The sequence below is a fragment of the Zeus faber genome, assembly GCF_960531495.2.
Source record: "Zeus faber genome assembly, chromosome: 8".
Classification (NCBI taxonomy): domain Eukaryota; kingdom Metazoa; phylum Chordata; class Actinopteri; order Zeiformes; family Zeidae; genus Zeus; species Zeus faber.
The window spans coordinates 27,439,739-27,453,698 of NC_137195.1; the positions used below are offsets into that span (position 1 = coordinate 27,439,739).

The following is a 13,960-nucleotide window of genomic DNA, read 5'->3' on the forward strand; positions in this document are numbered from 1 at the left end:
GAGTCTACATGGAATATACATAAAGCTAAACACAATGGATAGAAGCAATATGCATGGAAATAAACACATGGGCTGAAATGAATAGATCGATAAATGGAAAAGAGATTTACCTTGAGAAATGCGATTACTGCAACCAGCAAAATTGGGGTTAAGCTGGGCTTGTCTCGCCCCCGGAAAAAAGGCAGATTTGGCGTGTTACCTTAAATTGTACAACCACAGTTGTAAGCATAGATCGAGGCAACGCATTAGAAAAAATGAAAAGTGAGCGTTTGTTTTTTTTACCCCAGAAAATAAAGCCCTCACTGGTTCTCTCTCGAAAATTCACAAAAACACATTATTCATACAATATCAACAGGCATGCAACGTTCAACTCTTTTGTTTGGCCTCTGTTTGGAAAGACATTCAGGATTAAAGCATGAAGTTATCCCCCAAAGTTATCCATGTGGAGGGTGTGGTGATAGCTGGGACTATTTTTCTTACTCTTTCCCTCCCCCTCCGTGCTCGCTCTCTCTCTCTCTCTCTCGCTCTCTCTCTCTCTCTCTCTCTCTCTCTCTTTCTCTCTCTCTCGCTCTCTCCTGGTTGTGATGGAGGGAGATTGTGTCAGTTCTCCGATCAATAGGGAGCTTTACAACTTTCAGACCCACTCACACTTCCACTCATTCTCACTGGACTCTTTTAATCTCTTTCCTGCTCTCTCGCTCTCTCTCTCTCGCTCTCTCTCGCTCTCTCTCTCTCTCTCTCTCTCTCCGCCTGTCTCTCAGCTCAGCCGTCTTCTCCTCTGTAACTTTTTTTTCCTCTCAGTCACTGGTCTCCAGTTCCCTGATCCGGACCAACCAAGCTGTTCTCCAAGGTAGGAAAAGAAACAACACATGACTCACTTTCTGTCCCTTAACCCTCCTTCCTTCTCTCTCTCCCCCTTCTCTTCTTCTCACCTCTAATCTTCAAAGTAAACAATGTTTGGGTGTGTTTAATATGTTTTTCCAGTAAAACTGTCAATATTGGAATACCTTTGCATGCATCAGCACTTGCATTTACCAGCGGTGAGACTTATTTGAGACGGCATTCTCTAACGTAGCTTATATCCCACTTAGTCCTGACAAGTTCACCGTGTCAAGTCCATACACGTAGAAACACAAAAAAAAGTGAACCTGCCAGCGGTTGCTGTTTTCAAACAGTACAACAAGATGGTGAATGGTGACATGGTGAATGACAAAAGTCTTAGAGAGAGGAGAAGAGAAATCAAAAAACAGTGAGCTGTGGGGCATCATTTTTAAGGAGTCTGGGCCTCGAATCCCTCTCTGAGAGCCAGTGGAAATGGGCATTGTCCTTGATTATGCCGCTGTTACCAATAAGTCACTGCCCTTGCATTCCCAAGTACCGGCAAAAATGTGAAATTATATAAGCTACGAGCTACTGAAATGTCCTGTCACCTTATGGCTCACTGTGACAGAAGTTAGGAAAGCCATTGCCACACTATGAACAGTCATAAAATCACATTTGCTGACAGGCTGACTATAGTGCAGCTGCTGCCACCAAAGCCTTTGGGGTCAGTCCACAGTTTACAGACTATAGGAGCGGGCTGATCAGTGGCTATTTAGTTACAATGACCAATGCTGTTCTTTTCGGAGGAATCCGTTGTCCTTTGCCTGCTTGAAAATTTATATTTTATTCAGCCATTTTCCGTTCTCCACTGCTGTTGCATTGTGCTGTTGTTTTAAATGATTGGGTTTATTGAAATAGCTGTGCCATATATATATTGAAATAAATAAATATATATATATATAGTGATGTAAAATACAAAAGTAAGACCCTATTCCCCTGAACTGGAATAGAGAAACTTTATTTACAACCAGCTAATCTTTACACTGGTTTAGGACAACATACAGTGTATTCCAAGTGAGATAGAGATCATGATCATGATCACAATGCCATCTTCATCTTCTGAGTTTTACAGTTTGATTGACGGCATACATAGTCTGCTATAGTGCAATCATATTGTATAAAAATTTATAGCCAAGTCAAAAAACTGTGGAAAGGCACGGTGTGTGTGTGTGTGTGTGTGTGTGTGTGTGTGTGTGTGTGTGTGTGTGTGGGGGGGGGGGGGTTGGTGTAGGGTAATAAATGTGCACCGTGTAGCCAGCGACACGCACATGTGTTGCGTTAAGAAGATCAAATGTGCATCTGTTTTGGGCATCAAAGTTGCTGGTCCATCAGGTTCTCACCTGATGTTGGAATTTTTGGTGATGGTCTTTATAAAACCGTTCTTTGGTTATAACTGGATAGAGAAATATAAGGATATTAATGGTGCTTAAACAGTGATTGCTTAAAACAAACAGATTCTTGCCTTTAAGCTGAATCAGCCTTCCGGTCATGTATGTCAAGTGTTGATCTGGTAATGACAGCTGAGATGACACGGCAGTGTACTAATGTAAGGTTGAAATCACACATTGCACGACTGTTTATGACCCATCATTAGCCAAGTGTTGAACAATATAACAATGTTCACGCAAGTCGTAGTCGTTTTGTCACGACGATCAACAGTCCTTATCAGGAGATGTCATATAGAAAGTATCAGCAACTGCGTAAAGGAGACCTCTAGTCAATATTTCATCTTGCGTGCTTCAATTTTTCTCCAAACAACACTAAATATGGGTGTGGCATTTGCAACCCCATTGAGTTTCTCACCAACGCTAGGCTCCTAGCTAGAATGTAGAGACAAAATGAACATGGCCATCAGTTTGGAGGCAGAGGATTATTAATATCGATTTTTAGTAGTGTGGAATTGGTGTCAAAAAGCTGTAGTCGCAAGCCGCAAGTACCGTTTTAACTTCTTAGTAACTTAACTAAGTTAATCTTGAAGAGTGGACCATGGAAAAACTGACCCAAAATAAATAATAAATCTTGGCGGTGACCTACAGAGAGAGTTAACAAAAACAGGAAATGGACGCAGTTGAGGGGAGAGGGGAGCGACCAATGATGCTACACCTGGTGTGTGGCGTCTTTGGTCATCCAGAAAACTGCCAGCCAACACCAGACGCCGGTCTTCTATGAAGGCTGATGGAGGTTGTTTATCGACACGTCACTGCTGACAAGGTCTACCAGAACTAGATAATAATGCTGGGATGAGATAAACACGCTGGCATATGGGAAACATTAACCAATGATTAAGGGGACTCAATGATTGACGACGTTCATCAAAGGACACATGGAGGACCTTGTTTTAATTGTGTTATGTGAGAATGAACACTGACAATCCATGTTGTGTTTTCAAACCTGGGGTTGAGGCGCAATGGAAAGTATGCTCTCTGTTATATGTATAGCCCTTTAAAACCCCTAGACTTTGTTATTCTATTTGGTCTTTGCAAACCGACTCAGTAAAACTTCCATCACTTCCCCGGCACCAATTCCTTCTTAGTGAGTAAATGGCTGCTGTCAGACTCTTCGGGTCAGATTCTTTATTGCTTTGAAAAAAAACAACAACAACTGAGCAGGCAAATGCAGACTGCATGGACCGACAAATTCCCACTACTGACCCACAGTCAGTGGCGGGAAGTTATGTGCAGTGCCTCTGCAGTTTTATTATCTGCAGTCCTTGAGAGACTTGACGAGACCGGAGGTTTTTGCATGCTTGTTTTACATGAGGGGGGAGAGTGATACATATGTATGGTCAGCCTCTATTATCTGCAATGAGTCACGTGCAATGGGTCACCTGCACAACTAGTGCTGCGTTTGTCAAACTTCTTCTACCTTTGGAACTGCAGGTATTTGTTTGGTTTTGTTTACACGGGCGCTGGTGCCCCGCAGCTACAAAGAGCTGGTTTTAAAATCTCATCTCTGGTATTAGTCTGTGTGGAGTTCTGTCTGCATATTCTCCCCATGTTTGGGTGAATCCCGCCCCCTGAGTAGCTATTTGAAGACCTTACAGTAAATCCCCACTATGTGTGAGAGAAATGTGTTTCGGGGTCAGGTGGCCTTGCACCCATGGGCAGCTGGGAGGATTTAGGCTCTTGTTTCCGGATTGATAAAATGGATGGTTGAATATAGTGAGGTTCAATATCAAAGTTCCAGAATTGTTGTGCCAATCAGAACTCTACAAGAAATATATTTTCTATTCGGTAATGTCATGAGATAGATAGACAGAAAATAATGTAACATTACCTACAGCCCATTTAATTAATCATTAGGTACCAATGTGTTTCAGAACATTCATCAATATGGAACATTCATCAATATGGAATGTTCTGACTAAGCCTCTTTTCTGAAATTCTCTTTGTCTCCACCCTATTCTGAGCAATAGAAAATGTCTTCAAAGCGGAGAACAGCGTCCAAGTGTCGTACATTGTCGATCGCAATTCTTTTCCTGGCCAGCGTTGCTGCACTCATCACTATTGTGGTCATCCAGGGCAAATGGAAGACTGAGCAATACACCACTGAGGTGAGCATTTAAAGACGCACACACACAAACTAAAACAGGGACAGAAAATGCACTTATATCCTACTCTTAAGTAGAGGTAGAAATACTGTGAGACAACAGAAATCCAGTAAAAGTCTGCCGCACAACCTTTTACTCAAGTATAAGTAATAATGTGCTCAATAAATAAATGGCACTATAATTGTTGATTGCTAAGATTTGGTTGTCCCCATGGTGAGAAGATTCGTTTCTTGGCTCTAAAGCCTTTTGAATAAAACACCTGCATGGCTTAATTTTGTCCTGACAACCAGTGATTCCAGTTAAAAAAATCAGATTATATTTATTACAATTCAGTCATGATAGTGAGTCAAGTCAAACCCCAAAGCACAATCACATGACCTTCTATTCTTCCAAACCCCTGTGGAATTTAGGGGTCCAGAGATGTCTCACTTAACCTCTTACTGTCTTACTATTTTGCCATTTCTCATCTGTCCATCAGTCTGTCTCCTTCCCCCCAAACCGTCACGACATGCTGGTTTTCCCTACAGTATGGCATAGTTATAGACTCGGGGTCATCGCGCTCTAACGTCTACCTGTACCAGTGGCCGGGAGAGAAGGAGAACGAAACGGGGGTTGTGAGCGAGTTGCTGAACCTTCGAGTCGAAGGTGAGCTCCAGATGCTGAACTAAATGAAAGACTAGACAAGGCCTGCCATTATTTCACTTCACTGTCACATGACTGAATTCTGGCAACGTTTTCTGCCACATAATTACATGCTGGCAGTTGCTTTGGGTGGCGTTTCCAGCCAGTAATGTTACATTTGGTTTCGAGATAGCTATCCTGCTTTTTGCTCAACAGGTTTGACTGAACACATTTGTGACGCATAAATAATTGTATTAACTCCATGCACCATGGTAGCTTCAAGATATTTGAAAGCATGCGTGTGACTTTACCATAATTCTGCCAAACACTACTCGACTACAACTTATCTAGTGGAAGCATAACATATTTCAAGTTTGCAGTCACAAGAAACATGGAAAAATCAAATATTGTTGGCTTCTTTCTACATTTTTTTCTACATTTTCTATTTTGCAGTAGTTAACCTTAAAGGCTTACAGACTCCAAACCCTACAGACTAACTATCTTAGGGCTCCATTTTCCAGGGAAATTCATATTTGTTTTCCTTTTTTTACATTTCTATTTCAACTCTTTATTGATGAGTGGTAGAAGTAGAAGAAGAGTGTTAAAAAAAAAAGCTTCCCAGACTATTTAATATAATGCTTTTACTGCGGTAACTTGTTAACTGATTTCAGCTTGGCCTCGCATCCACAGGTATTCCTATATCCGATATGAAAGTCGACCCCAAGAAAGACGAAGCATGTTGGAAAGGCTTCAAGAAAAGCATGGATATGATCAAGACACTCATCCCAGTCGAAAAACACAAAAGGACACCAATCTTTCTTGGGGCTACCGCTGGCATGAGGCTGCTACAGTAACATATTTTCCAATTAATATAGTATATAGTATATCACTCAATAGTTTTCGCTGGTGATACATTTGAAAAAAAACAAAACAAGAATAAATGCTTTAAAATAATGTGTATTAACCTGCAATTATCAAGATATTGAAAATACCCCCAAATTACTTCTGAATTGCTTTTTAATCTATCCCCAATATCCACCATTTTTTCTCCTAATAATTCTAATTATTCATTATTCTGTCACCCCCCAAGTAAAACAAATGAGCAGCGGTCCAATGAGATCTTGAAGAGCCTCAACGAGTACATGAAGTCCCTACCCTTCATGTTCCAGAACGTTTCCATCATCACCGGGCAGGAAGAAGGGCTCTATGGATGGATCACCGTCAACTACCTCATGGGTAACTTTGTGGAGGTAAACGGGAAGTCACGGTACTTCAGTTCTCTACCCACAAGAAACATAATGTATATTGTGCATGTTCCGATAAGCTACCTGAATGAACAGCTTCCTTCCACATTTGCAGAAAAACCTATGGAACACCTTTATGCGCCCTAACGGAGGGAGGACGGTGGGCTCCATGGACCTGGGCGGAGCGTCCACCCAGATCGCCTTTGCTCTCGATGAAGAAGCAAGGGGTCCGAACTATGTGCAGGTCAAACTGTACGGCTACCATTACAACATATACAGTCACAGCTACCTCTGCTACGGGAAGAATGAGGTGGAGAAGAGAATTCTGGAGAAAGTAGTCCAGGTATGTGGGGCGGGGGGGGGGGCAAAAGGAGTAGTTTGTTCATTTTGTTTTGTTAGTGACTCGATAGCTGAAGCCAGGTACATATTGCCCTCGATTCACGAACGAAAAGACACCAAACAAGCTCCTGGAATTTCGATTCAGTGAGTGAGTGAGAGAATCTTCAACCAGCACATCAAAAATGATTACTTAGGACTACATTAGTGTGAAAAAAAAGGCGTAATTGAATGTGACTGATATTCACTTTGCATTCCACCACAAGAAAATATTTTGGCGGAAGGAAATTAGTTTTCGTGATTTGCACACAAATCATTTTGAAGAAAATGAGGCTAAACTATTTTTGAGATCCACACTTTGCATTCTTCCACCTATTCAATCATTTTGAGAGAATTAAAAGTTTATTTTTTGCAAGAATTACGCATCCAACAAAGCTGAGGTTCATTGTTCACCTGAAGTCCACCACCACTTTTAATGATTGACTTGTCAAGAAGAGTTAAACATTTTATCACGAGTATACTGCACTTTTAAATGATTTGAGCTTAAGTATAATTGAACATGGTTCTAAGTGTAACAGCTTAAGTGAGTGTAAGAAAGTATAGATCCAAAACACATAACGAAGAATCGAGTCAAAAGAAAAATGTTTCATTTTGAGTTCAAAGCTCAAGCAAGTAGTTTCAATGTACTGTATATGGTTCATTTAGAACAAAACAAAGGCTGTACCACTTACAGTAAGGTAAGGTAAGGTTGCAGGCACAGTTGAAAGACAGTGTTTTCATAAATGGTGGTGTCATAGTCTTTGTGTGGCCAATAACCAATAAGCAATGGTTATTGTTTTATAGCAAATACTACAACAGAAAGTTAAATTTCTTCCAAAGATGACTTAAGTACTTGTAGCATAATACATGTTCCCAGTTCCTACGTATGTTTTTTTGTTGATGTGACTGCACACGCACTTGATTGTTTTTTTACATTGAGTAAGCTTGGATCCATTATCGCCTGGTTAAGAGCCCCTCAGTAAGTGTCCATGTATGGTTGGTCTCTGCAGCTTCTCAGCTGCAGAGACCAACCATACATGGATGCATTATGACGACAGGAGCATCGATCAGAGGGTCAATGTCATAGAGACAGTCTGGGCTGAAAAGTGCATTATTTCTGATAGATTTTTAAAACAAATGTGAACTTGAAGCTGAGTTGTTGTTAAAGGGAGTCATACAATTTAATGGGGGTAAAATATTGCTTAATAAGCAGCGCTTCTTAAGTGCTCGAGCACAGGCCTGTAGAGGAGCCCCGGTCTCTGCTATAAATCTAGTCATTTAAGACGTGATTATGTTTTTTCTTCGCCAATCCCCGAACACTGGCAGGAATCCTCCAACCTGACCTACGTCAACAACCCCTGCTACGCGGAAGGTTTCAATATGACCATCAACGCTTCGTTCATTTACGACACAGCCTGCACCGGGATGCCGGTGAACTACAACCCCAACCAGCAGATCTTCATGGTGGGGGACCCTAGCTCAGAAAAGTGCCGGGCCATAGTCAGGTCCCTCTTTGACTTCCAGTCGACCGCGGGAAAACACAGTTCTTTCGATGGAGTTGAGCAGCCACCCGTCACTGGGGACTTTATGGTACGTGACCCATGGGGAAACAGATTTAATTGGGGTGATTTGGAATGTAACGCACACACACTTATGCACAGAATAGAACCTACTGTATAACTAGAGCTAATTTTTATCATTTTTTTTTTCGCTCTAGGCCTACGCCGGGTTCTTCTACACCGCCAGGGCCCTGCTGCTAAACGTCTCCTCAGAGCTGGATGTATTCAACGCCACCACGAGGGAATTCTGCCACACTCACTGGACAGTGGTGAGTTTCTAAAGGAAGTGGAACAGATTTTTTGGGGGATGGGAGAGTGTGGCAGTTTTTGCCTACCACGCGGTAGGTCATAGGTTGATTTTTTTATGCACGATTTCAGAGTTGTGGTTCTGTAACGGCTGAATAAACTACAATTTGGGATTTAAAACCAGAAGCACAGCATTCTCTTCTCTGTAGAGACACTGTGAAACGCTTTGCTTCCAAGAATTGTCAGCCCCTTGAGGCAATTTGTCCATATTCTCTCTGGCGCTGCGCTCACTGATTGCTCCGAAATTTGTGCATAAAAATTCACACACCCCGCGAAGGAAGGGAAACATTTACTGAAAATTCAGAGGACATTTTGTGAAATTTACTGTATTTGGAAATTTAAGGACATCATATTGCAATACTCCTTCAGCTGTCAGTACCCTGTAGATTGAGAATATGTTTTCACGTCTGTAGGCAATAAATAACTGGACATGAGCACCGGATATTAAAGTAGTATAATATTGGTTACAGTAATTCCCTTAAAAGTATATATATTTATATTTTATCTGTTTGTGTGTCTTGTTTAGCTTCAGGTGGAAAGACCCTTGATTTCCAAAAGGTTCCTGAAGACGTACTGCTACTCGGCTCACTACGTCTTTACGCTGCTCACTGAGGGATACAAGTTCGACGAAGAATCCTGGAAAAACATAAAATTTCAAAAAGAAGTAAGAACGCAGAGGAAAATTTGCCGTTGCCAAATTCACAACAAATGAAATTAATTTGAAAGTTTCACATACGAGTTTCGAGTTCAACCTAGATGAGTTGACCGGTAGCAAAGCAGCTTTTGCCCCGTTGATCTTTCAAGGGTCAGATCGCCAATGAAAAACAGAGCTAGTGAACATATTGGCTGTGTCGAGGCACCGTACCATCCAACATGGTGTGCTTTGCATTGAGATATGAGGCAGAAGTAAATCACGTAGTAAGAGAAGATAAAACTGAATTAATCCCCAGTAGCAAATTCAGTTGTTGCCGCAGCAAAAACAGTGGAAGTAATGAAACGGAAAAGGTGTAAGTAATAAATATAATGTAATATGTAGACGAAAGTAAGTTACGGCAGATAGTATATAGACTAGAGTAAGCAAGCATGGGTAGCGTATAAACTAAAGTAAGTAAATGCAGGTAGTATATAGACTAAAGTTAGTAACGACCGATACAGTGAGTAAGCACGGGTAGTATATAGATGAAAGTAAGTAAGGATGGGTACTGAATATACTAATGTAAGTTAGTAAGTACAGGTAGTATATAGACTACAGTGAGTGAGAGTAGTATGTAGACCGAAGTAATTAATTACAGCTAGTGTCTCGATTAAAGTAAGTGTGGGCAGTATATAGACTGAAGTAAGTAACAACGAGAAGTGTCTAGACTAAAGTAACTATGGATAGTATTAGACCCAAGAAAGCTGGAGTAAATAAGTAAGATTGACATAGTTGAGAAGCGCATACAGTATGTAGCGCGTGGTTCGTAGAAAGCCATTTTGGACGCATTAAGACCTTTTGTGGCCTCATTACCTCCTCTGGGATTCTCATTTTCACCACTCAAATTATTTATTACCCTTGAAATCCATTACGTTGCCAGATGAGACACGATTCTCTCACAATCATCATCTGTAGGAAGAAGAGAGGAAGAGGGAGAAAAAAAAGTGGCGTCAAAGACTACAAGTGGAGCAATTATTCCTCCTCTGCGCTGCCCTGGGGATATGGAACCTCTTCTACAATGGAATTCCCTCAGGAGGGAGAGATTCCTCGTCTGTGAGATCCCCCCCATATGTCACACAACAAGAGAATGCTGTGGTGCCCTTAAACAAAAAAAAAAAAAAAAAAGGCGTGCGAGTCAGTGTTTCCACAGAGATTTCGCACGGATTTTGTGCGCTTGATTGCTGTAAAACAGAGCCTTCCCTCCAGAATGGGTGAGGTCCCTGGTTCCCCAAAACTGTGTACAAGAAATTGACTGTGCTGATAGTACTGGTTCATGTCTTGCAAAGACATGTCACGCCAAAGACAGATTTGGTATTTTTACTACAAAGCTAATAGGCCGGTCTGAGTCAGGGGCCCCATGCAAGCTGGGGGGGATGTTCTGAGTAAGTTGGGAGACGCTCCGCAGGAATGTAAGTAAAGGGGGGAGTGGGGGGAGGACAAGGACATATTATTATTATATATTTTTTAATAAAATAGTTTTCAGTTATTTTTTAATTCTGGGATGAAGCGGGGTCAGTTTGGTGGGTGGCAGTCAGAGCATTTGGTGGGGCATTGCCCCCCTTGTGCCCATGCCTAGAACCAGCCTGAGAGTGGCCAGTTTCCATGTAAGCTTGTGTGATGTCGTGGATGTCGAGGCTTTTGCATAGTAGCCCCGCTGTGAGAAACAAACAGCTGACTTGTGTTCCCCATTGCTGCTGTGCACCAGACATATGTATCCAGAGCACGAATAGGGCATAAGCAATGGAGGCTTTGCCTTCCTTGTTAGTGTGCAGAGGCTGGTAGAAAGAGCGTGATATCCCTTGAAGGATAGGAGCTCCTGATCTCTCGGTGACCTGTTCTTCGGTATAAAAGCCGGGTTAGGTTTCCACGTAGCTTTCCTCGGCATTCGTCATCAAACAGCTAGGATGCACAGACAGCTCGACCAGCTCCCCCAAATGTTTTGCAGATGTCGGCACAAGCAGAAGCGCCGTTTTGACAGATAGCTGTCTCAAAGGGATAGTGTCAATCGGTTCAAAGCGCTCACCTGTGAGACAGCGCTGCACCAATGCCAAGTCCCATTTGGGGGTGAGGGAGCATGACGGAGGTCGGATACATCCAGGTCCCTGGAGGAAGTGTTTAATCAGAGCATGGCTAAACGCCGCTTTCTCACCAAAACCCTCATGAACTGGCAAAACTGGCCCTGTTCCCATGATGCACTTTAATACATTTCTGTATTTGTTCTTTTTTGATCCAGCAGTTTGACTGTTTGATTTTTACTTTGCAGAGATGTCCTGAACAGACCAGGCCAAACATTTCTTATTTTTTTCCTTTCCTTTTATACCTTTTCAGCTCCTCCCCTAATTAAACCAAACAATCAAAATTTTCCCTGCCACAGTTTTATATTATATTTTATTTTATTATATTATATTATATTATATTATATCTGCTATATACATTCATAGAGATAAATATACATGTGTACATGTATATAATTTGTACATGTGTACATGTATATATTTTTAAACATCTATATTTTTACATAATCACCTTAGACATCCATTAATGTGCATTTGTCGCTACATTATTACAATTATTTTCTCTCTTCATCATGTTGAGTGAACTGGAATGACAATTTTGCGGTTGTAGACTTATCTTTCATATAAATCAATTATTTTCTGGACCTCATGTTGTGAAATCTACTATAACGATTGCTTTATTCTCTTTTGGTTCCTAAACATCCCCCGGGGGATTAATAAAGTGTTTCCATACCTTATCCTATCTCATCTCTGCACAAGGTGAAAGACACCAGCATTGGGTGGAGTCTGGGCTACATGCTGAGCATGTCCAACATGATCCCGTCTGAAGCCAAAGAGATCCTCCCCATGTCCAACCCGCTCTTCGCTGGCCTCATCTTCCTCTTCTCGGCCCTAGCTATCGTAACTTTTGTCTTCCTCTTCATCATCCTCATCCGCACTTGCTACTGACCAGTCCAGGCGGGCAGCTGCTGTAGTTGGAGTGGCAGTCAAACTGGCCGTAGGATCTTCGGTACCCAACGAACAGCCACTGTTAGCCAACTGGCCGGTTCTGCTACTACTACTACTAGTACTACTAGTAGTGCTACTACTGCTACTGGGACAACCCTACAGAAGCATGTGCCCGTATCCTGCTATATTACTCATGAATGTGTGGTGAACTGTGGAGTATTTTTATAATGAATTTATATTTGCGCCAGGGCCAAGTAAGACTGCTCACCAAAAAGGACAGGTTACAAAAGCGAAAGGATCGATCAGACTGAACAGACAACTTTGGCACCTGAATTAAAATTAGGCCAATGATGTTAATATCTGGATTTATCGTTATGCACTAGGGCTGGGTGATATATCAATATAATATCTATATCGCGATATAAGACAAGTTGTATCGTAACAGATAAATGTTGTCTTTAAGGCTGCATTACAATAAAGTCATGCTTTACGAAGGCTTGTTCTAACACCTCTACTTGCTTGGCCAAAATATCCTTATTGCTAATGTTTATTTCTCAAATATGTCTTGTATGTACTTTAAATACCCTATTATTGCACCAATGTCATCAAATTATGGACATGGAGGAATCTGTCAGAATATTGTGACAACTGACTTTGTCACTATTGCCCAGGACACCCCCTGTAATAGCTTTTAAGTACTGGATGAAAATCCTGTTCTGACAGGATGTAATAAAATAGATGAAGACAATATATGTACAAATCCAGTATAGATTTTTGGATTCAAAAGGATATAACATAACCTAACTGTTGCACAAGTGGACTTGAAAATTATTACTGGAAAAAGTTATGTTGTGTAAAAACCTGTTTTGTTACTGTACTTTATACAGTTATAGACTCTTCCTTTCAAAGTTCTTCGACCATTAGGCTTAGGAGAGTTTGGGAAAGTTACACCCTGAAGTGTACATATGTAGAAATGTTTTGTTTCTTGAATTATGTTAAACAAATCAACCAGTGGCACTTCACAATGTGATTTAACTTTTATTTATACAAGCACATTTGCAATATCAATGAAAGTTAAAACATTTAATTTCTCTACAACAGATTTGGACGCAGTGTGGTGGACATATTGCACTGTTTACATTAGTGTCTGAGAGTGATGAAAAAGTGATTAGATGGATTAGAACTTCAAATGTAAATGAACGTCATTTAGCAAACAATACTCCATAAATATAACCTAACATTAGTTCGCATGGTATTTCTTAATAAATGAAGTTAACAAATGAATGAATGAAGATTCTGTTGCATTAGGGGCCATTTTTAAATTAAGAAAATATGGTGATAATGTCCTTGCCAGTTTCTTTTGGGATTATGAAATTACTCAGATATCATTATTGACGATGAGGTGAACTGTGCATGTTTCTGTTCAGACATACTGACTTCATGACTTGTGTTTTGATAATTGTTTGTATAATATATCAAATAAAAAAATAACTCATCAGCGCTAAAAGCTACATGTTATGTTACATGTTATGGAGTCTTTCTTTCAAAGTGCTTAGAGGATTTGCCTTAGGAGATTTACAGGTTGTTTTAAAGGTTGTGGTTGTAGTTACCGTATAGTTGTGAGTTGACAATCGTTTAAAGGAAGGTTTTTTCATCTTATCAAAAATTCTCCAAGGCCTGGAATAGGGACAATATAAAAAAAAAATCTATCATCAAAAATAGGCCTTTGATGTGTTAAAATGTAAATTCTTTATATTATCTAAATA

At 40.8% G+C, this 13,960-nt stretch overlaps 1 protein-coding gene across 2 annotated transcripts; it reads left to right on the plus strand.

Moving 5' to 3' along the window:
* Window positions 1-707: 707 nt before the first annotated feature.
* On the plus strand, window positions 708-13,690 carry entpd3 (ectonucleoside triphosphate diphosphohydrolase 3). Of its 2 annotated transcripts, none has more exons than XM_080004934.1 (10): window positions 708-850; window positions 4,298-4,435; window positions 4,960-5,077; window positions 5,744-5,903; window positions 6,144-6,303; window positions 6,413-6,640; window positions 7,999-8,262; window positions 8,390-8,500; window positions 9,064-9,201; window positions 12,006-13,690. In XM_080004934.1, exons 2-10 carry the CDS (start codon window positions 4,301-4,303, stop codon window positions 12,192-12,194), a joined length of 1,503 nt encoding a protein of 500 aa, XP_079861060.1. In that variant the 5' UTR covers window positions 708-850; window positions 4,298-4,300; the 3' UTR covers window positions 12,195-13,690. The 2 variants fall into 2 exon arrangements, with proteins under 2 accessions (XP_079861060.1, XP_079861061.1); XM_080004935.1 differs by having other exon boundaries at window positions 5,014-5,077.
* The last annotated feature ends 270 nt before the right edge of the window (window positions 13,691-13,960 follow it).

Bases quoted from the DNA above. Each gene is read 5' to 3' on its own strand.
- entpd3 (XM_080004934.1), top strand. From the start codon at position 4,301: ATGTCTTCAAAGCGGAGAACAGCGTCCAAGTGTCGTACATTGTCGATC. The intron at 5,078-5,743 runs GTGAGCTCCAGA...TCGCATCCACAG, and splicing joins GCTGAACCTTCGAGTCGAAG to GTATTCCTATATCCGATATG. The intron at 8,501-9,063 runs GTGAGTTTCTAA...TGTCTTGTTTAG, and splicing joins GCCACACTCACTGGACAGTG to CTTCAGGTGGAAAGACCCTT.